We start from the raw sequence: 21,227 nt of genomic DNA on the forward strand, positions 1-21,227 counted from the left end.
TGAAAAATGTCGACGTTTAATAGTTGCTGTCATTTTTCAAGTTTCGCAAGTATATGTCGCAGTCGGGATGATGATGGCGTTGTAGATGCGAAGCTTAATCTTTAGGCTGATGGTTTTGGTGCGCCAGATGGGGTGGAGCTGCTGATAAACTGCAAAACCCTTTCCGATTCGAGAGACCACATCGCGTTCCGCATCCCCATCGCTGGCCACAACACTTCCCAGATAGAAGAAGCTGTCGACTTCTTCAATTTGCAGTTGCCCATTATACGGTATGTTTGAACACACATACCCAATGCGTATAATCTTGGTCTTCAAGGTATTAATTCGTAATCCAACTCTCGAGGCCTCTTCTTGCAGACTTCCTGTCATATTACTGAGGATCTTCTGCGTTCGGCCGATGAGAGCGATATCGTCTGCGAAGTCGAGGTCTGCAAGGCGACGCATGTTCGTCCATGATAATCCAAAGTCCGCCTGGTCCACAGCTCGCCGTATAATGAAATCGATCACAAGCAGAAACAGGAATTGAGATAGAATACATCCCTGTTGGATTTGGTTTCGATATTGAATGATTCTGTCACTCCATCGTCTGTTCGGATGCAACAGCTCGAATTCTGATACAGGCTGCGGAAGAGCTTCATAGTGGTCGGGAATGCCATACGAGCGGGCAATCCGCCAAAGGGTTTCACGGTGGGCACTATCAAAAGCCTTCAAAGTCGATGAAATTGACTGAAAGACATTGCTGGAACTCGAGGCTTTGTTTGATGATTGTTCAGAGAACAAAGATTTGCTCCATGCAAGATTGACCACTCCGGAAACCTTGCTCTTCACGCAATTGCTCGTCCACTGCTTACCTCAACCTTCGGAGCAGGATGGAGCAAAGGACCTTTCCAGGCACTGAGAGAGTGATGCCAAGCCAGTTGTTACAGTCGGACAAGTTGCCTTTCTTAGGCAGGTAGGCAATCACCCCTTTCTGCAAGTCTTCAGGGACTTTTGCATCCACCCAACAGGCGTTGACCAGATTGGTAAGTGCTTGCAATAGCTCCCAGCCTCCATTTTTTAGCATCTCGGCGGCGATCTCATCTATGCCCGTGGCCTTCCCATTTTTAAGTGTACTGTATATTCTTTTTGCGCAAATTCGTCCAGTTGGAAGATATTTGGTCAAGAGTGGCTTCCCATGCTTATCCTTTATGGGCGCCCTGTGGTCTCCTTTTAGCCCTGACAGATCACGTACTATGCGGAATAGAGTCTTTGAATCATTCCTGTCTGCAGCTTTCTGGGCTTCCTCACCTCGCTGTTCAAACCAGGCCCGCTTGTCTCGACGGCACTCGGTTTGACTTGTTGGTCCAAGTCGCTGTAAATTCTTTTGGCATGGGCGCGCTGATCTTCATTTGCGCTTGATCCCGTCACTGCTTCGCGTGCCGTCTCTCATCAATCAACCCCCATGTCTCGTCCTGTATCCATCGCTCTTTGTAGGTCCCTTTTCGGCGACCAATCGCAACCTCTGGGCTCTCCACCACCGTATCTCGGAAAAGCTTCCAACGGTCCTCCAGGTCGGCGGACTCAGACTGTTCCAACGCCTGGAATCGATTGCGAAGTTCGATCTGGAATTGCTCATTTACGTTCCGATCTTTGAGATTTGTCACATTGAATGCTGAGGCACTGGATCACTGAGGCAGGGAAAGTCGCCGCACGAAGCGCAAACGACACTAGGCACGAAGGAGGTTGTGGTCAGAAGCCGTTATCATTTGTTATTGTTGCTGAACCAAAGGGCCCGATATTTCACTCAAAACCTTGTCGGTTTCCGCTGATCTTGGCGTTAAAGTCTCCCATCAGCAGGAGAAGGTTGTGATGTGGTATGGGATGCTGCCAATTTCTTCCTGCAGTTGTTCGTAGATGGTGTCCTTGGCCGTATCATCTTCAGTGGTGCATATACCTGGACCACGGTGATCTTCAAGTGTTGGGCTTGTAAACGAACCGTTAATATGCCAACGCAATGCCATATGCCAGCACAATGCCAACGGCGTGCACATGGTCTGAATTGTGGCCGGAATAATAGTCTTATCGTCACTGATGATTATACCGCTGCATGTCCATCTAACTTCGCTAACGCCAAGCACGTCCATTTGGTATTTGTCAAATTCGTGGAGAAGTTGCAAAAGCTTGCTGGTTTGGTACAAGGTACGTGTGTTCCATGTGGCAATATTCGTGATATTTTTTGCGTCAAAGATCGAGCCTCTCATCTGGCATCGGATGCGCCCCCCAAGGGGCTTTGCTCCTCTACTGTCAGTAATTCGGTTGTCTCCTCCGCATTTAGATGCTTGAGTACATTTAGATTTACTAGTCGTTTCAGTGGCGAGAGATTGTTTTATGGGGTGGGGTTGCCAACCCCACGCCCAACCCTCCTCCTTATACCCGGGCTTGGGACCGGCTTTGGCGTAGGCTACTAATTAACTAATTAATTAAAGGCGGAGTTAAAAACTCTGTTAGTATAAGATGAGTATAAGATGGTGAGTGAGTACAAGATATTTTAATTAAAATTTTTTTTTTAACTTGGACACACTTTAGATTTAGTCCAATTCTCACTATTAACTAACTGAACTAACTTTTGCATCAATAAACTGCTAATTGCATATTAATCGTTAGTAGTTGTTAAGTCTAGGTATTGAGTATAAGGAATGTAGAGTCATGCAAGACATTAATATGTATTTTATAAGTACTAATAAACAGCCAATATCCTATTAATATGCATGCTAATAAGGAACTATAGTTAGTTAATTGGACCCCGAACTAAGTGTTACCAAAAACTTATTGAACTTTTGAACTGTATAGTGTGATATAGCTATATTTTAGATACAGGCCTAAATCATAGGCTATATTTAAATCTGGAGTGAAGTTTATTTAGCCTACTTTTCAGTGGCAACGGGTTTCTTCTTCACATTGAAGTCGGTCAACTATCACATTTTACAGTGTGCGATGTGTTTGAGTCCATACAGCATAACCGATGCATAATTTGCCAGTGAAGGTCAGGCCACGACCATTGGACTTTAGTGATAACCAGCTGTTTAGTTTCGGGGTGTAAAATGCAAAAGCAGGACAGGAGAGGGGAGGGCAAACAGAGCCTATAAATGACCGCTGCTTTTAACAACACGTTTTGAGTGTCACACTGGTGTAATCTCGCGCTCCATGGAAATACTGGCTCAGCTCGCGAAATCAACAACACCTGGAAATAAATAGCCAAATAATTTCTCAGCAAAGCAAAACTAGTAGCCTAAATAAAGCAGAGCAATACCTAACTCAGGAATACTGCCGTTGTTTGTGGATGATTTAGGAGCCGGTGTGATCTAAAAGCAGCCATGGATCCGGTTATTGAAGTCGTAGCTTTGTTTCTGGGCTTTGTGAGTTGGGTCATGGTTGGCATCACAATCCCGAACCGCTACTGGAAAGTGTCGTCGTTGGACGGGACAGTGATCACCACCTCCACCCTGTACGAGAACCTGTGGATGTCCTGCGCCACGGACTCGACCGGAGTGCACAACTGCCGCGAGTTCCCCTCGCTGCTCGCCCTGTCCGGTACAAAACACCTCTCAAACTAATCATTTCACCATCGCAGATGTAGAAACTTGATATTAGCGACCACTGTCATACATAAACAATGTAAATAAATGTAATTTTGGCGGGAACTTTGGTGACCATGAATTTTCTCACATCAGCACGCATGTTTTGTGAATAATTTAGAGTAATTTTCTTTCTTTCTTGCCTTCTTTCTTTCTTTTTTTTTTTTTGGTTTGTTTATTATCTATTTAGTCCCTTCAATGTTTCTGTTTATTTTGTTTACTGCTATAGGCTATAGGCTATTTTCTTTGTCAGGCTATTCTTCTTTATTTTTCCTTCTCAGTCCAGGAATTTACTTTCTTTGTCGGTCTTTATTTATTTAGGCCTATGTATTTATTTATTTGCTTTCTCACTTCAGTAAATATTTGATATTTATTTGTCTTTCTTTTTTTGTTGTTTAATACTGTTTATTATTTATTTATGTATTTTCCTTGCCGGTCTTTCCTTTTTTTATTTAGGCTTTTTATTTATTTATTCGTTCTCAGTTCAGTAAATATTTTATATTTATTTGTCTTTCTATATTTGTTAGGCTACTGTTTAATATTTATTAATGTATTTTATATTCTATCTATCTATCTATCTATCTATCTATCTATCTATCTATCTATCTATCTATCTCAGTCCAGTAATTATTTATATTTATTTGACTTTAATTTATTTGTTTACTACTATTTATTTATAGGCTATTTTCGTTGTAGGTCTTTATTTATTTGTTTGCTTGTTTGTTTTTCGTTCTCAGTTCAGTAAATATTTTATATTTATTTGCCTTTCTTTATTTGTGTACTAGGCCTACTGTTTATGTATTTTCTTCGTTGGTCTTTCCTTCTTTAAGTTGATTTATTTATTTATTTATTCGTTCTCGGTCAAGTAGCCTAATTTTATTTTATTTGACTTAATGTATTTGTTTACTACTATTTACTAGGCTATATATTTATTTATTTATTTAGTTCGTTAGTTAGTTATGCATTTTCTTTGTCGGTCTTTCACTTCTACCTTCCTTTATTTATTTATTTATTTATTTATTTATTTATTTATAGTAATTCATTTAAATTTATCTTTCTTTCTTTCTCTTTCTTTCTTATGCTGTTTATTTGTATATCTTTAGGCTAATGATGTATTTACAGTCCTTCATATTTTATACCCAATTCTTTTTCAGCACTACTGTAACATGTGTTTCAGGCAGCACGTGTATCAGTGTATTATTATCTCTCTCCTCCTCGCGCAGGTTATATCCAGGCGTCTCGCGCGCTGATGATCGCGGCTGTGGTGTGCGGCTCGTTCGCGGTGGTCGCGACAATGATCGGCATGCAGTGCTCGAAGGCCGGCGGGGAGAACTACCTCCTGAAGGGCAGACTCGCCGGAACCGGAGGCGTACTCTTCCTTCTGCAGGGTGACGCACATTCATATTTAATATCAATATTATAGAATGACGACTGGAATGTTAGGCCTACACATGCATGCATAGGCTATCTTAGATTCACTCATCAGGATGCGTTACTGCTATTATCTGTTAATCTTTATGGCTATGTTTTTGATCTCTTGTAAAGGTTTGTGCACTATGGTATCAGTGTCATGGTACGCTGCAAATATCACTCAAGAGTTCTTCAACCCGCTCTACCCCGGGCAAAAGTGAGTAAGATCTCACTTTTAAAGAGTTTAGAGGGAAATGCTGCCCCCTGCTGACTCCACTCTACTCACATCCAACAGGTGCCTCTGGCTGCACAGTTTTACAAAGTAGCCTATTTATTTAAATAAACTGCAGATAAACTATAAACTAAACAATAAACTACAGCTATTACTGAATTGCCCTACTGTGCTTTACTAAACGTGTAGGCTATAATCCAAATATTTGTACGTGACGTAAAGCTGCTTTGACCGTCGGGGAGAAGTCTCGCTTCAGTGCGGGTTCGGCAAAAGTGCGTATCGAGGAGGGCGCATATTTTTTAGCCTGACATTACAGTAATTGAATAGTATTTTATTATATAATTTAATCATGTCGTACAGTGTAGTCTGCAATGATCTTATAGGATTGCTGGACCAGTACCCTTTGAAAAGGTACTAATATTTACACTTTAGATAATATTATGTTCCTTTAAGATACTAATATGCACCCTTCGGGGGTAAATGAGGTATAAAAGCGTACCTTTTGAAAAGGTACCACGCCAGTGACAGCTCTTATACCTTTTTTTTCTGAGAGTGTAACAGGAATAAAATGAAAAACAGGACAATTCCCCAAATCCAGCAGTCCTGCAGAGTAACTCTGCGTCCTTGACTGGCTCAGGTGTGTTTGATTAAACCGGATTTGAGGAACCCTGTCCTACAGTCTCGTGGACTTCATTATCACGTGCACGCGGTGACTATTATAACTCCACACAACAGTAAGTGCATATGAAGTGCATGTGTGCCATTTGGGACAGGGCCGTGTGTTTACTGGCGTGAGTGTGGGACGACCTGTCACTCACATGAGATTGGCCAGTTGCAAACCACAACCATCCATTCAATCACAGACGGGCAAAATCAAGTCCCTCCCTACATTTTTTCCTCCAAGAAGCCATTTCACTCGAATACACGTCACAATAGAAAATATAATCACACTTTAAAGTCCCCATGAAATCAAAATTGAAGTTTTTTTTAGCTTTTAGTATGAATATGAATATGCTTACTGTTATCTATAAGCTAAGTGTGCTCCAAAACAATGACAAAATTCACATTTAGAAGATATATAAGCATTCAAAACTTACAGTTTCTCACTTGATTACATCACTCTGCACTTCATCTTATCATCAGATTTTCTGTCCAATCAAATGCTCTCTAGAATCTGAAGCTCCGCCCCCTACAATATAAATAGACGCTGAAACTGTTTTCTACATGGGTCATATGCGCGAGACCACAAAAACATATCGGGCCCATTTGAATTCTGCACAAAATGCTATATTTTAAAGCGATATGGAGGAGATTATGAGGAAACTGCGGCTTTACTGAGCTCGACGGCTCTAGCCGAACTGTGATATTAACTAAACGCTATTGACTAAAAAAAATAAATAAATAAAAAAAACCCTATTGACTATTTAAACAAAAAGGGAGGAGCAGTTCAATAGGCCCCGCCCTCTCTTCCTGTTTCACTGAATAATGCTGTGTGTTTCAAGGCACTTCAGTGGGCCTTTAACTTTAGTTTGAAAGCAATTTTAATAACGAGTGAAAAGTATGTTACACTGAAGTGAGCTGAATATGTTTTCGTTGTTTGTGGTGTGCCGTAGGTATGAGATTGGGGAGGCTTTATACATCGGCTGGGCTTCGGGTGTTCTCTCCATCTGTGGAGGGGCTTGTCTCATGTTCAGCTGCAAATTAGGCTCAAACGAGAAGACGTGAGTTGCTTTGTTGCTCACACTCACTCACACACTTCTGTTATCTTTTCATGAGTCGTATAATATTTTCCCCATTCTAGTTATTTTAATGAATTTGTGTGTTTCTTTCGTTCTTGCAGTGGTTACCCCTACCAGCCCACGCGAGAAACGGTTTACTCAACGTCCACATCCAGGAGAGAAGCTCAGAGCACTTATGGAAGAAATGCCTACGTCTAAATGAAGCAATTATGGGAAAACATGATATTTTAATATAGCAGTTGACTGTTAATATTCCGTCTGTGCAATTATGTAAATATTTATAGAGACGCACTGGCAGTTTTTGGCCTCCTAAGAATACGTCGTAAATCATGTAAAATGTTACCATGTCAGTTTTGCTGTGCAAAAACACCTCGGAGAACATTATACAGAATGAAAGAGTTGATTCACTGAATAGGAATTACACAATGAAAATGCTTCAATTTGGTTCAGAATTCTTTTGCCGTAGTTACATGAATCAAGGTATATACAGAAAAGAAGGATTCATAATGTGTTGATGATCTTTTCTCCATTTATTTGTGCAAATGACCCTGTTTTATATGCTGTGTTTTATACAAACATTAAACATACATGACATTAAAAAGGCCATTATGTATTTAGGGATGTTTTATTGTTTGACACGGCTCACGTAATACCAACAATAATACTACATTTCATATTTTATTTTCCACTCTTACAAAAATTTGATTATTTACACTATTTAATCTTATTTTCATTTATTCTGATATACATAGGCCTATCAATAGCAATAGCAATTAAATACAGTGGAAACTACGGTTTCCTTTACAACCGAGACTGGATGATTCGTTTATGCTGTATTCTATTCCTAAATTCTCTAGGAGCTTTATAAAATACAGCATAACTAAATAGAATAGAATAGAATAGAATAGACATATATTAACTATGGTCTCAAGGTTTCCTTTACTACAGAGACTGGATGATTATTTTATGTTGTATTCTATTCCAACATGCACAGCAGAATAGAATAGAATAGAATAGAATAGAATAGAATAGAATAGAATAGAATAGAATAGAATAGAATAGGCAGATATTAACCATGGTACTTATGGTTTCCTTTACTACCGAGACTGGGTGATTCTTTATAAAACACAGCAGAATAGAATAGAATAGGATAGAATGGAATAGAATAGAATAGAATAGAATAGACATATATTAACTATGGTCTCAAGGTTTCCTTTACTACAGAGACTGGATGATTATTTTATGTTGTATTCTATTCCAACATGCACAGCAGAATAGAATAGAATAGAATAGAATAGAATAGAATAGAATAGAATAGAATAGAATAGAATAGGCAGATATTAACCATGGTACTTATGGTTTCCTTTACTACCGAGACTGGGTGATTCTATATAAAACACAGCAGAATAGAATAGGATAGAATGGAATAGAATAGAATAGAATAGAATAGAATAGAATAAAATAGAATAGAATAGACATATATTAACTATGGTCTCCACGGTTTCCTTTACTACAGAGACTAGGTGATTATTTTATGTTGTATTCTATTCCATCATGCTATAGGAGCTTTATAAAACACAGCATAATAGAATAGAATAGAATAGAATAGGATAGGATAGGATAGAATAGAACATACATATATTTACCATGGTATCCACAGTTTCCTTTACTACAGAAACTTGGTGGTTCTTTTAATTATTATATTCCATAATGCCACAAGGGCTTTATAAAACACAACATAATAGAATAGAATAGAATAGAATAGAATAGAATAGAATAGAATAGAATAGAACAGAACAGAACAGAACAGAACAGAACAGAATAGAATAAGCACAGATATTTACTATGAGACTTGGTGATTCTTTTATGTTGTATTCTATTCCATCATGCTATAGGAGCTTTATAAAACACAGCATAATAGAATAGAATAGAATAGGATAGGATAGAATAGAACAGACATATATTTACCATGGTATCCACAGTTTCCTTTACTACAGAAACTTGGTGGTTCTTTTAATTATTATATTCCATAATGCCATAAGGGCTTTATAAAACACAACATAATAGAATAGAATAGAATAGAATAGAATAGAATAGAATAGAATAGAATAGAATAGAACAGAATAGAATAAGCACAGATATTTACTATGAGACTTGGTGATTCTTTTATGTTGTATTCTATTTCATAATGCTATAGGAGCTTTATAAAACACAATATATAATATAATATAATATAATATAATATAATATAATATAATATAATATAATATAATATAATATAATATAATATAATATAATATAATATAATATAATACAGATATTTACCATGGTCTCCACGGTTTCCTTTACTCCCGAGACTCGTCGAGGCGAGAATAGACTTTTCATCTCTAGTAAAGGATGATGGGTCATATATCAACTATCAGTCCATCGCTAGATGTGGGCGTGTTCGTCCAGTGCGCTAAAATAATTCGGCCAATGGGACGAGACCACGTTCGCCGACAAACACGGATGTCACCGCGCTGAAATGTAGGGCGATTTGAATTGTACACCTAAGAGGTTCAGCAAGAGGAGACCTCCTAAAGTTCGTGTCCGACAGCTGTTGTGCACAGTCACTGTCACTGTCACACGGGGCTAAGAAACAACTCAATACAAAGTATCATACACTTATTGAGAGACACACGGAACTAGAGTTTCGCATTCCTTTATTCAACTCGGACATATTTATAACCCGGACAACAGAAACATCTCCTCGCCAAGAATGCCGGATATGCCGCTGTTATGGTGATCTGAGTATAAACACTCTTTCTGTCTTATTGCTTGTTGTGAAGCACAGTGGAAAGACATACGGTTGTGTATCGGGGGTGTGATTGATAGATGTCATGATGGATTCGGGACGGCGGAGAGGTTTGAACAGTGTCCTGTCCTCCCTGTCTCTGCTCTGTGTGGTCCTGGACCTACAGCTGGACGGTGAGATCTCACTCTTATTCTTCTTCCATACATGAGATTATGTTTAACGTTATATGCAAAGGATTTCAGGTTTTGTCAGGTTTCCTGTACTAAGCTGTCCGGGAAGTACCATAGTATTACCATGTCTTTAGACATGTACCATGTTAATACTACGGTATTGCCACTTACCACTTAAAATACCATTGTACACATATGGTAATCATGAAATATATATCAGAACATCATGGCATCATAATCTGATTATACTTTACTCTATCATGATAGGTTTACAGGTGCTCAACAGGAAGTGACAAAGAAGAAGTCTTTCGAAAAATAGTTTAAAGTCATATTGGCTTATAAAACTTAGTGATATGCGTATCTAGACACAATTTTAATGCCATCTGATACACAAGTATACTGTATTGACAGCTCAGTAGGATTTGAAGCACATGTTATTTAAAAATTCCCAGACTGGTCTGATTCCACACAAAATGACAAGCACAATAGTAATACCATGGTAATGCTGTTTTGTACATAAATCATGATTTGTTTGATGTGTAATTCCAAGGTACTTCACGAGGTTTAGAAGTGATAGAAAGTAAGTAGAGGAGGTAGTTAGTAATTTTAGCTTTTGTTTTCCAAATCTATCCTGCATGCTTTCACTTTTTGTGCTGCCATTGTGAACCGAAACACAATATGCAAAGGAGTTTTGTTTTTATGACGTTACAGAAAGGCTTACCTGGTTGGGTATGTAGATGTTAACATGTATAAAGCATGTAAACTCAATCCCATGAGGCAGATGGAGGCTTTTTTAAAGCTGCCCCAGGAAGAAGCCGTTCTGACATCCAGTCATTTTTCATTTAATTCACTCCAAAATGTCCGAGGCCTGGTGTCATGTGCAAGTCTCTTCGTTTCAGGTGTTTTAGGCGCCACACCTGTTGAGATCGAGCATCATCTGGAAATGGGCCGTAAGCTGCTGGCAGCCGGACAGTTAGCTGAGGCCCTGTCTCATTATCATTCAGCTGTGGGTAAGACACATGCACACACACACACACACTCACAATCATCACACATGAAAGCTAAACTACTGTTCAAAAGATTGGGGTCAAATAAACACAGTGAGCAGAAGAGACTTTCAAAAAGATTTTTGAACGGTAGCTTAATTTTTGTGCTATTCAGTAATAAAAATGCATTTCATTTCACAAAGGTTTAGTTACACTTCATTAACAAATTCAAACTTCCTAAATAGAGGGCGACTCTAAGAACTACCTGACGTACTACAAACGGGCCGCCGTTTTCCTGGCCATGGGCAAGTCCAAGTCAGCGCTGCCAGACCTGACCCAAGCCATTCAGCTTAAGCCAGACTTCCTCGCTGTGAGTTACATTTTGTTGTTGTGATGCAAACTGGGTTATAGGTGTAAACACTCAGTGTGGTGTGTGCATGTTTTCAGGCCAGACTGCAGAGGGGTAATATTCTGCTGAAACAAGGAAGTACTCAAGAGGCCAGAGAAGACTTCCAAGCGGTAGTGAGTACAACAATTCCCTTAAAGGGATAGTTCACCCTGAAATGAAAAATGATCTTTTACACACCCTGATTTTTTTTTAATGCCGTTGCCTTTCTTTTTCGGACCACAAAAGGAGATGATAAAGTCTCTCTCGTGCTCATCCATATAATGGCAGTGAATAGAGACCAACGTCAAGCTTTTCAAAAAAGATGCAAAAGTATCACAGTATGATCCCATGTTACACGTGCTGTATATTCCAAGTGTTCTGGGGGTTTACGACAGGGTTTGGTGAAAAACAACCTGAAATTGAATGTGGTGTTTAACAAAAATCCTGACATTGGCCGTTGATCTTCTGTTCTCGACTGCGTGTTCATGAGACTCATTAGAGCTTCAGTTCACTCCAACTCGACCAGGAAAAGCACACAAGATGTGAAAAATCAAGACTAGTGAAAACGCGGTGTGAAATCCAACGCCTAGAAATCCCCCAAAAAAGTATCTGTGTACTTTCTTCACTGAGTTGAATATCTCCGGACTAGACCCCGGTTGTCTGATGAAAGTCGACAGATGTGAACATAACTTCTTGTTGCGGCAAACACATTTCACCTCAGAGAGTAAAAAAGTACATGGATTGTATTTCATTTAGTCTTGATTCCTCACATCTTTTTCGACTGGGCGAGTCAGAGTGAACTGTGGCTCTTACTTTGTAGGCCAACCGACAGTTAGCATCACGCTGGTTCCCTCTAGAAAAACCCAATAGGATTTTCCCATAGGCTTTTGGATTATTGATAAAACAAGCTCTGTGATCAACAAAAGTTTATGATACTTACACGTTTTGTCCATCAAATTTTAGAGATGAACACAACCTTTATGAATTTTGAAGCCTAAATGCAGCAGTCGCCAGAAGTAAAAAGCTAAAGGTAGACTATAAACGAACTACACCACCTTCCCACGAATTCAACGTCACCATCACTAAGCTTCTGACAACTCTTTCAGCTTTTATCTAAAAAAACATTTTCCCAGGACGTTTAAGTTAGAAAAGTTTATATTATAAGCATAACGATGCTGTAAAAGCGGACCGAGTTTCCCTGTTTAATCTCCTGGACCGCCTCTACAGTCCCATTTAGCCACTTGCTCGCAACCGCCTTTTTCAAGACACATAACAGCTTCAAAAAATCACGAGTGGGGTAATACTGATGTATTTTATGTCATGGAATAAAACGCAAAAGTGTCTTGAGCTTGTGTCACCACAGACTTTATTTCAGCCATTTAACCAAAACCCCATTGACTTCGGGACGGTGGAACCAGAAGTGCTGAAATGCAACTTGCTTCTGCGTTTTGGCCTACAAAGTGATGTCATACCCGCACTACTCTATAGAGTCTCATGAACGTGCAGTCGAGCACAGAAGATCAATGGCCAAAATCAGGATTTTCATTATAATACATTCAATTTCAGGTTGTTTTTCGCCAAACCCTGTCATAAACCCCAGAAAACTTGGAATATGTAGCATGGGATCATTCTGTGATGCTTTTGAATCATTTTTTGAAAAGCTTGATGCTGGTTGCTATTCACTGCCATTATATGGACGAGCACGTCCTTTTGTGGTCCATAAAAGAAGGAAGGGCATACGGCATTAGAACAAAACCAGGGTGAGTAAATGATAATTTTTCATTTTAGGGTGAACTATCCCTTTAAAACCTGCCAACTTCATTCTCAAACCAGATCACATTCTACTTGTTCTGTTCCTGCCGTCTGCTCTGTTAACTGCTCTCTCTCTCGCAGCTGAAGCGTTCCCCGGATCATGAGGAAGCACATGACCAGCTCCACAAGGCCGATGAGCTGGAGTTACTCCAGGAAGAGGCACATGAGGCCTATCACCATGGAGACTACACCACTACTGTCCAGGTGCTGGAGCGAGTCATAGAGGTGAGTTAGTCTGGAGACCCAATACACATGCAGCAGCAACAGGTGTTGCTCATAGGAATATTAAAGGGACAGTTCACACAAAAATGAAAAGGATGGTAGGTATTATTTATTCATCCTCATGTTTTTTCAAAGCCATTTGACTTTTTTTTTTTTTCTTCCATGAATCATTATCAGATTCTAGAATGTTTTAAGTACAAGAAAAATTGGTATGTGATTTATTCTGTAAAGCTAGCCTGGAAATCCAGACCTAAATCTGAAAGATTAATGGTCTGGCATCGACTAATGAAAATCGGCCAGCTCGAGGGGCGGCACCAAGCATGCATTTGAAAATCTCACTGCACGCAATTGGATAACACTACGACCAATCACAACAAGCCCCATACGCTTAGCTTCCAGCGGCGCTAACTGGTAGATTAGACTCTTGCCGTATCCGGTCGGCAAAACAGTAAAAACGCCTTTCTTGCAAAGAAACGATTCGAGCGTCGTCTTCTGTTCCTCTTTTAGATAAAAAGCCGAGTCTAACTCGTTCATTGTAGCGGCCAAAGCCGTTTCAAACAACTGGTGTTCATCCATAGCCATCTTGCAATGTTTACTAATGACTTTGACGTCGCAGCGCTGTCGTCATCTGTTTAGCTCGCCTCTGGCCCGCCTATATCAGATAACCCGATGTGATTGGTGCAGCTCGGATACAAGGGCATAGTTAATGAGCATCATTACTCGACGCCAGAGTAAACTTGCTGTGCAAATTCAACTTGTGCTCTCGGGAGAACTCTGGATTTCCAGGGTACTGTAAAGCTCCAAAAAAGACAAAATATTTGCATAAAATTCATTTATAGAACTTGTGAACTACATTGAAAGTAGAGCTGCACATTTACATCACATAACATTAAATAATTTAGCAGACGCTTTTATCCAAAGCGACTTAAAAATGAGGAGAACAATAGAAGCAATCAAACCAACAATAGGGCAACAATATGCAAGAGCCATGACTAGTCCCAGTTAGTCCAGCAGAGTACACGTAGCAAGTTTTTTTTTTTCTAAATAGATATATAGAATAGTGTTAGTAGAAATGGGTCAAGTGTTGAGGAAAAAGTTGCGTCCAGCAATGTCTTGAAAATGGCTAAAGACTCAGCAGCTCGAGTTGAGTTAGGAAGACTTCGCTGATTCATCCAGTAAAGAAACAAATGAAGTATGAGTGAGTCACTGAATCATTCATTCCAGCTTTAATTGAAAGTCTTCTGAATTGCAAATTTATACTGTTGTTCAAACATTTTGAGCATCATTACTCCAGTCTTCAGTGTCAGAAATCATTCTGATATGCTGATTTGCCGCTCAAGAAACATTTATTTTAATCATTGTTGAAAACAGTATAATATTTTTCGGGGAACTCATGGATTCTTCTTTGATGAATAGAATATTTTCTTTTGATGGAATGAAGTTGAGAAGAACTGAATTTATTTGAAGTAGAAATATTTTACCTTCTAAATGTCTTTACTGTAACTTTTAATCCATTTAATGCATCCTTGCTGAATAACAGCATTTATTCCCTGAAAATATTTAGCTTTTTGGCCAATTTTCGTGTGCGGATCTTTTTTCAGATTTTTTTCACTGAAAATATGAAAGTTTTGTTTATGTCAAGTATTCTTTAAGAATTTAACCTTTTATCACTTATCATTGTTGATCTCACTTTCCCTTATTTGAGTTGTTAAACTCAAAGGTGCAGTGAGTGATTTCTCAGAAGCGCTTTTGAAAGTGGGGATGGTTGTATTTTGTGGAGTGTACTGTGTTTATTTTTTGCTTTATCTTCACTTTATTTTTCGTGAAGCATTTTTTCTTCTTCGCTTCAGCTATGATAAAAAGACATCCACTCTTTCACTGCGTGTTGTACAGTTTGTGGGCGGAGCAATGAAGGGAGGGGTGTGTTTGTTTGGGTTGATTTCAAATATCAACAGTGTTTCTCAGAAATCGCTTACTGCACCTTTAATGGCCCTACAAATAAAATACAAAGACAAATAACACATCAAATTTTGCAGTTAAGGCTTAAGATGTCTCTACAGATTCAAAACCTCTGTTTGAATGCCTTGTTGTCATCTAGCTTTGATCTTGTAGTCATTTTCTCTTGTTTCCCAAGCTCTCTCCGTGGGACCCAGAGTCTCGAGAACTAAGAGCCGAGTGTTTCATCCGCCTCGGGGAGCCGAGGAAGGCCATTATGGACCTGACACCAGCAACTCGTCTCCGTGCGGACAACCGAGCAGGCTTCCTCAAACTCAGTCAACTACATTACAGTTTAGGCGAGCATCACGACTCACTTAAGTATGTACAGCAAGCTAAATGTCAAGTTGTCAGGCTTGTTTTGGAATGCTGAATTGACAGCTGCATTCTTTAGTTAGGAATTTGGTAATTGAATTCAGTATTCAGGCTTCTCCTGTAAGTAGTTTTAAGGATAATTCGAGGGTCGTACCTGTTTGTAAATACAGTTGTCAGACCCACACACTGACCGTGTGCATGTAGCTGTAGAAACACTGTTTCTAAAAGGAAAGATGTCTCTTTCTTTTGCTGCTGTTCACTTTGTCTTTCCTTCTTTGTTTCTGTTTTCAGTCATGTCCGTGAGTGTCTGAAGCTGGACCAGGATGACAAGGAGTGTTTTGCCCACTACAAACAGGTCAAGAAGCTCAGCAAGCAGCTGGACTCTGCAGAAGAGCTGATCTCAGAACATAGGTGCTGAAAACATCTCTTCCCCGTCGCTTCTAGAGTGGCCTTTATTTGAGATTCGTTATAGTATAATATGAGATATTATAAAGTATAGTATTTGATTTTTAACTATTTTTGTGTTCATTTATTTTATTTTATTGCAAACACTACCATTCAAACCTTTGTGATAGTTTTGAAGTAAGTTTCTTATGCACAGTAAGACTAAATTTTATTTTATTTTATTTATTTATTTATTTATTTTATTTTATTTTTGTAGATACAGCACAAACAGTAATGTTGTGAAATATTAAATTTAACATATTTTGAAATATAATTTATTCCTGTGATGGTAAAGCTGTATTTTCAGCATCATTACTCCAGTCTTCAGTGTCACAATGATCCTTCAGAAATCATTCTGATATGCTGATTTGATGCTCAAGAAACATTTATTTTATTATTATTATTATTATTATTATTATTATTGTTTAAAACAGTTGTTTTGCTTATTGCTTTGTGGAAACATGTGTTTGTTTTTTTTTTGATTTTTTTTTTTCTGGATTCTTTGAACATAACGTTAAAAAGAACTGTATTTATTTGAAATATAAATCTTTTGCAACACTATAAATGTCTTTAATATCAATTTTTATCAATTGAATGCATCCTTGCTGAATACAAGTGTTAATTTCTTTAAAAAAAGAAGTGTTACTGACTTGGTTTTGAATGGCTCTGTATCAAACAGTGTTTCTATCAAAACTATTTTCTATCATTCCAGACTTTGCAGACATCATCATCATTCTGACTGTTTATTAATTGTTTTTGTCTTTTGCTCTTGATTGGCAGGTATCAGGAAGCCATTGATAAGTATGAGTCTGTGATGCGAACAGAGCCGAATGTTGCGTTCTACATTAATAAAGCAAAGGAGAGGATCTGTTTCTGCTTAGTCAAAGTATGTGCCATTACAAAATGTAATTTAGTCAGGAATTTTTTAAATTTCACAAATTTAAAGGACCTTCTAGTTACCATTAATGTGGTATGTGCTCTTTCACATCATTAGAGGTGAATAATGCAAGACCATGTTCAAGTCAGGCTTTGGTGTCTAGCCTTCATCTCATTGGTTGTGGTTTACTCTTGTGACTCCTCCAGATGAAGGAAGCTGAGGAAGCCTTAGACATTTGTTCAGAAGCTCACCAGAGAGAACCTCAGAATATCCACATCCTCCGGGACCGAGCGGAGGCCTACATCCTACTGCAGGAATATGAGAAAGGTAGAATTTATATTTTATTTTATTTTATTTACTCATTTATTACTATATAGGCCCTGTTTACACCTGGTATTAAGATGCATTTTGGTCGATCGGATCACAAGTGGACGAGGGAGACATATTCCCATTTACACGTGTTTTAATCCGTCTCTTTTGTCCACTTTCAACCACTTCTGTCCTGATTTCTTCGAGGGGAGGGTCTATGGCCGGGTAAATGAATGGGCTTTTTCAGATCTTTCAATCAAATGGACAAAATAAGCTCACGCAATTTACAAATGAACACGATCGGAGACGAACGGAAAAAACACACAGAAAGCATCAGCTTTAGTTTCTGCTCTGAGCCGCAAGATCAGCCGAACACTGTGAGTGTGTGTTAGAATGAATCAGGAATGATGAGAAAACATTGTGCTTGGTAAGTTTTTCATCTTCATACCAAACTTGGGTCTTCAGCCGTTAGTTTAAAGCCCATCTGGCTAGCCGCTTCCCATAATGTTCCGCATGAGCTCAGTAGACGGAGAGAAGACAGTCTTTAGTGGCTGTTCGAACACATTCGATCACAAGACCCTGTATTCAGCTGATCGGATCTACCAAAATGCATCTTAATACCATGTAAGGATTTTCATTTTGTATGTATGAAAATGCTTCTTCCTCTGTTCCTCTGCTCAGCTGTGGAAGACTATCAGGAGGCTCGGGAGTTTGATCAAGACAACCAAGAGATTCGTGAAGGTCTCGATCGGGCACAGAAGCTCCTCAAGCTTTCTCGCAAGAGGGACTATTACAAGATCCTGGGGGTCAGCAGGTAAGGCAATGACTGACGATCAGAATCCTGCTTTAAAACGTTGCTGACAGTGTTAGGGGCCGCTCATATAGAACGCAGGTCAGTGAAGAAAAAAACCGTGAGACTCTACAAAAGATGCGAGTGCATTGGTCAAACATGTCTGTCTAGCACGTTTACATTGAAAAACAATGGAGAATTAGAGCAGTGGAATGGAAATACGCGTTCTGTGTGAACCAGCCGTTACTATCGTTCTATGATGATAATGCAGAAAATATGGCTATAGGTTGTTGTGCTTGTGCACTTAAAATCCACTTGTTAATTCGACGTTCAAACGCTCTATCAGATGCAAAAAGCAAACAACAAACTGCGCTAATATTCACTCAGTATGTTGTAATACTACTGAAAAATCATGACCCAAACCTAACTTTTGTCTCCATACCAAAATGCCTATTGGCCAAACAGTGAGTACGGAGCAGGAAGACTGTAGCATACACTGTCGCTGCATCCGAAATCGAAATATGAAATAGTATGTGAAAAACAGTAGCCAAAAATTACCCGGATGACCTACTACAGGGGTGCCCAATCCTGCTCCTGCCGATCGACTGTCCTGCACAGTTCATCTCCAACCCTAATCAAACACACCTGAAGCAACCAATTAACATCTTCAGGATCACTTGAAAATTAAAGGTAGGCGTGTTAGATTAGGGTTGGAGATGAACTGTGCAGGACAGTCGATCGGCAGGAGCAGGATTGGGCACCCCTGTAGTAGGTGAGACCACAGGAGAGGATTTATGAATGGTAGTGAAGCGACGCAACTGACTTTGGTAGGTCACATGACAGTAACATGGCGGATGTAGTATGTCCGAATTTTATTTATACTACCCATATTCTTATACATAGAACATAGTTTTTAACAGTCACAAACCAAGCTTCAAACCAAATGTAGTACTATATGTATGCTACTATACAGCATGTGATTTTGGACGCACCGTGTGAGTTTTTAAAAGCTTAAATGTGTGGTACGCATAAACAGTGCTCATAAATGGCTGTTGAGATAGTATTCTCAATTGAAACAAGTAGAAGCTTGGATGCGGAAACTGTAATCTTTATGAGTAGATAGTAATAAGCATACATGTGTAGGCCAAAAGAACGTTGTTTGACAGAAATTCTTGTTTCTTTTCACTTGTTTTCAGGAGTGCCAACAAACAGGAAATCATAAAAGCATACAGAAAGCTGGCTCAGCAGTGGCATCCTGATAATTTCCAGTCTGAAGCAGACAAGAAAGAGGCAGAGAAAAGGTTTATTGATATTGCATCAGCAAAGGAAGTGCTCACAGATCCAGGTAAGAGAATACCAAGTGACAGCAAATCTGAAATGAAACATGTAAACACATGGTTGTCAATGTTCTTTCCAGTAAGTCTGTTATTGAAAACAATTTTCTGTCAGTTTTTTTTAAAGTGCCACTGTTATGCTTTTTCGAATATTATCTTTCATGCAGTGTGTAATAGCTTTTTGTGAATGTAAAAGTCTGAAAAGTTTTAAAGATCAAAGTGCACGACTAATAAAGTTATTGAATAGATTCTGAACTGCCGAAATAAGTCGTCAGTAATTCCAGTTTCACTTCCTGTTACAAACCTATGTAGTTGCCCTTGAACAACGTCTGCTTTGACCCTCAAACACTGTAGTTGTAGCTGAGACTGGAAGAGTTTGGTTCATGTTGTCGACATGTCGAGAAAATGCTGTAAGTGGCAGACCAATCACAACAGACTGGGCCATCTGACCAATCAGAGCAGAGTAGACCAATCAGAACAGACTGGGCCATCTGACCAATCAGAGCAGAGTAGACCAGTCACAACAGACTGGGCCATCTGACCAATCAGAGCAGAGTAGACCAATCACAACAACTGAGACATCTGACCAATCAGAGCAGAGTAGACCAATCACAACAGACTGGACCATCTGACCAATCAGAGCAGAGTAGACCAATCACAACAGACTGGGCCATCTGACCAATCAGAGCAGAGTAGACCAATCAGAACAGACTGGGCCATCTGACCAATCAGAGCAGAGTAGACCAGTCACAACAGACTGGACCATCTGACCAATCAGAGCAGAGTAGACCAATCACAACAGACTGGGCCATCTGACCAATCAGAACAGAGTAGACCAATCAGAACAGACTGGGCCATCTGACCAATCAGAGCAGAGTAGACCAGTCACAACAGACTGGGCCATCTGACCAATCAGAGCAGAGTAGATCAATCACAACAGACTGGGCCATCTGACCAATCAGAACAGAGTAGACCAATCAGAACAGACTGGGCCATCTGACCAATCAGAGCAGAGTAGACCAGTCACAACAGACTGGGCCATCTGACCAATCAGAGCAGAGTAGACCAATCACAACAGACTGAGACATCTGACCAATCAGAGCAGAGTAGACCAATCACAACAGACTGGGCCATCTGACCAATCAGAGCAGAGTAGACCAATCACAACGGACTGAGACATCTGACCAATCAGAGCAGAGTAGATCAATCACAACAGACTGGCCATCTGACCAATCAGAGCAGAGTAGATCAATCACAACAGACTGGGCCATCTGACCAATCAGAGCAGAGTAGATCAATCACAACAGACTGGGCCATCTGACCAATCAGAGCAGAGTAGATCAATCACAACAGACTGGACCATCTGACCAATCAGAGCAGAGTAGATCAATCACAACAGACTGGACCATCTGACCAATCAGAGCAGAGTAGACCAATCACAACAGACTGGACCATCTGACCAATCAGAGCAGAGTAGACCAATCAGCAACAGACTGGACCATCTGACCAATCAGAGCAGAGTAGACCAATCAGAACAGACTGGGCCATCTGACCAATCAGAGCAGAGTAGACCAATGACAACAGACTGGACCATCTGACCAATCAGAGCAGAGTAGACCAATCACAACAGACTGGGCCATCTGACCAATCAGAGCAGAGTAGATAAATCGCAACAGACTGGGCCTTCTGACCAATCAGAGCAGAGTAGATCAATTTAACAGACTGGACCATCTGACAATCAGAGCAGAGTAGACCAATCAGAACAGACTGGACCATTTGACCAATCAGAACAGAGT

The 21,227-nt window shown here is 39.6% G+C and overlaps 2 protein-coding genes across 3 annotated transcripts in view; both read left to right on the forward strand.

Annotated features, from left to right (window-relative positions):
• Positions 1–398: 398 nt before the first annotated feature.
• On the forward strand, positions 399–7,600 carry cldn15a (claudin 15a). 2 transcript variants are annotated; one of them, XM_079865646.1, is made up of 7 exons: positions 399–573; positions 776–1,022; positions 3,329–3,570; positions 4,838–5,002; positions 5,160–5,241; positions 6,870–6,977; positions 7,097–7,600. In XM_079865646.1, the coding sequence occupies exons 3-7, from the start codon at positions 3,354–3,356 to the stop codon at positions 7,191–7,193; spliced, it is 669 nt and encodes a 222-aa protein (XP_079721772.1). In that variant the 5' UTR covers positions 399–573; positions 776–1,022; positions 3,329–3,353; the 3' UTR covers positions 7,194–7,600. The 2 variants fall into 2 exon arrangements, with proteins under 2 accessions (XP_079721772.1, XP_079721773.1); XM_079865647.1 differs by lacking the exon at positions 399–573 and having other exon boundaries at positions 703–1,022.
• A 1,863-nt stretch (positions 7,601–9,463) lies between these two features.
• Positions 9,464–21,227, forward strand: part of dnajc3b (DnaJ (Hsp40) homolog, subfamily C, member 3b) — a gene marked incomplete at its 3' end in the record, with an annotated part of 12,027 nt that continues 263 nt past the window's right edge. Inside the window, exons 1-11 of the mRNA XM_079865792.1 lie at positions 9,464–9,962; positions 10,859–10,969; positions 11,191–11,315; positions 11,393–11,467; positions 13,227–13,370; positions 15,502–15,683; positions 15,969–16,088; positions 16,902–17,007; positions 17,205–17,325; positions 17,989–18,121; positions 19,294–19,457. Of these exons, the coding sequence (XP_079721918.1) occupies positions 9,875–9,962; positions 10,859–10,969; positions 11,191–11,315; positions 11,393–11,467; positions 13,227–13,370; positions 15,502–15,683; positions 15,969–16,088; positions 16,902–17,007; positions 17,205–17,325; positions 17,989–18,121; positions 19,294–19,457 (1,369 nt within the window). The 5' untranslated portion in view covers positions 9,464–9,874. The remainder of the gene's footprint in view (positions 9,963–10,858; positions 10,970–11,190; positions 11,316–11,392; positions 11,468–13,226; positions 13,371–15,501; positions 15,684–15,968; positions 16,089–16,901; positions 17,008–17,204; positions 17,326–17,988; positions 18,122–19,293; positions 19,458–21,227) is intronic.

The sequence above is a fragment of the Squalius cephalus genome, assembly GCF_949319135.1.
Source record: "Squalius cephalus genome assembly, chromosome: 3".
In the NCBI taxonomy this organism is placed as follows: Eukaryota; Metazoa; Chordata; class Actinopteri; order Cypriniformes; family Leuciscidae; genus Squalius; species Squalius cephalus.

Coding starts and splice junctions, on each gene's coding strand:
- cldn15a (XM_079865646.1), top strand. CDS start 3,354: ATGGATCCGGTTATTGAAGTCGTAGCTTTGTTTCTGGGCTTTGTGAGT. Junction 3,571..4,837: donor CTCGCTGCTCGCCCTGTCCG/GTACAAAACACC, acceptor CTCCTCGCGCAG/GTTATATCCAGGCGTCTCGC. Junction 5,242..6,869: donor CCGCTCTACCCCGGGCAAAA/GTGAGTAAGATC, acceptor GGTGTGCCGTAG/GTATGAGATTGGGGAGGCTT.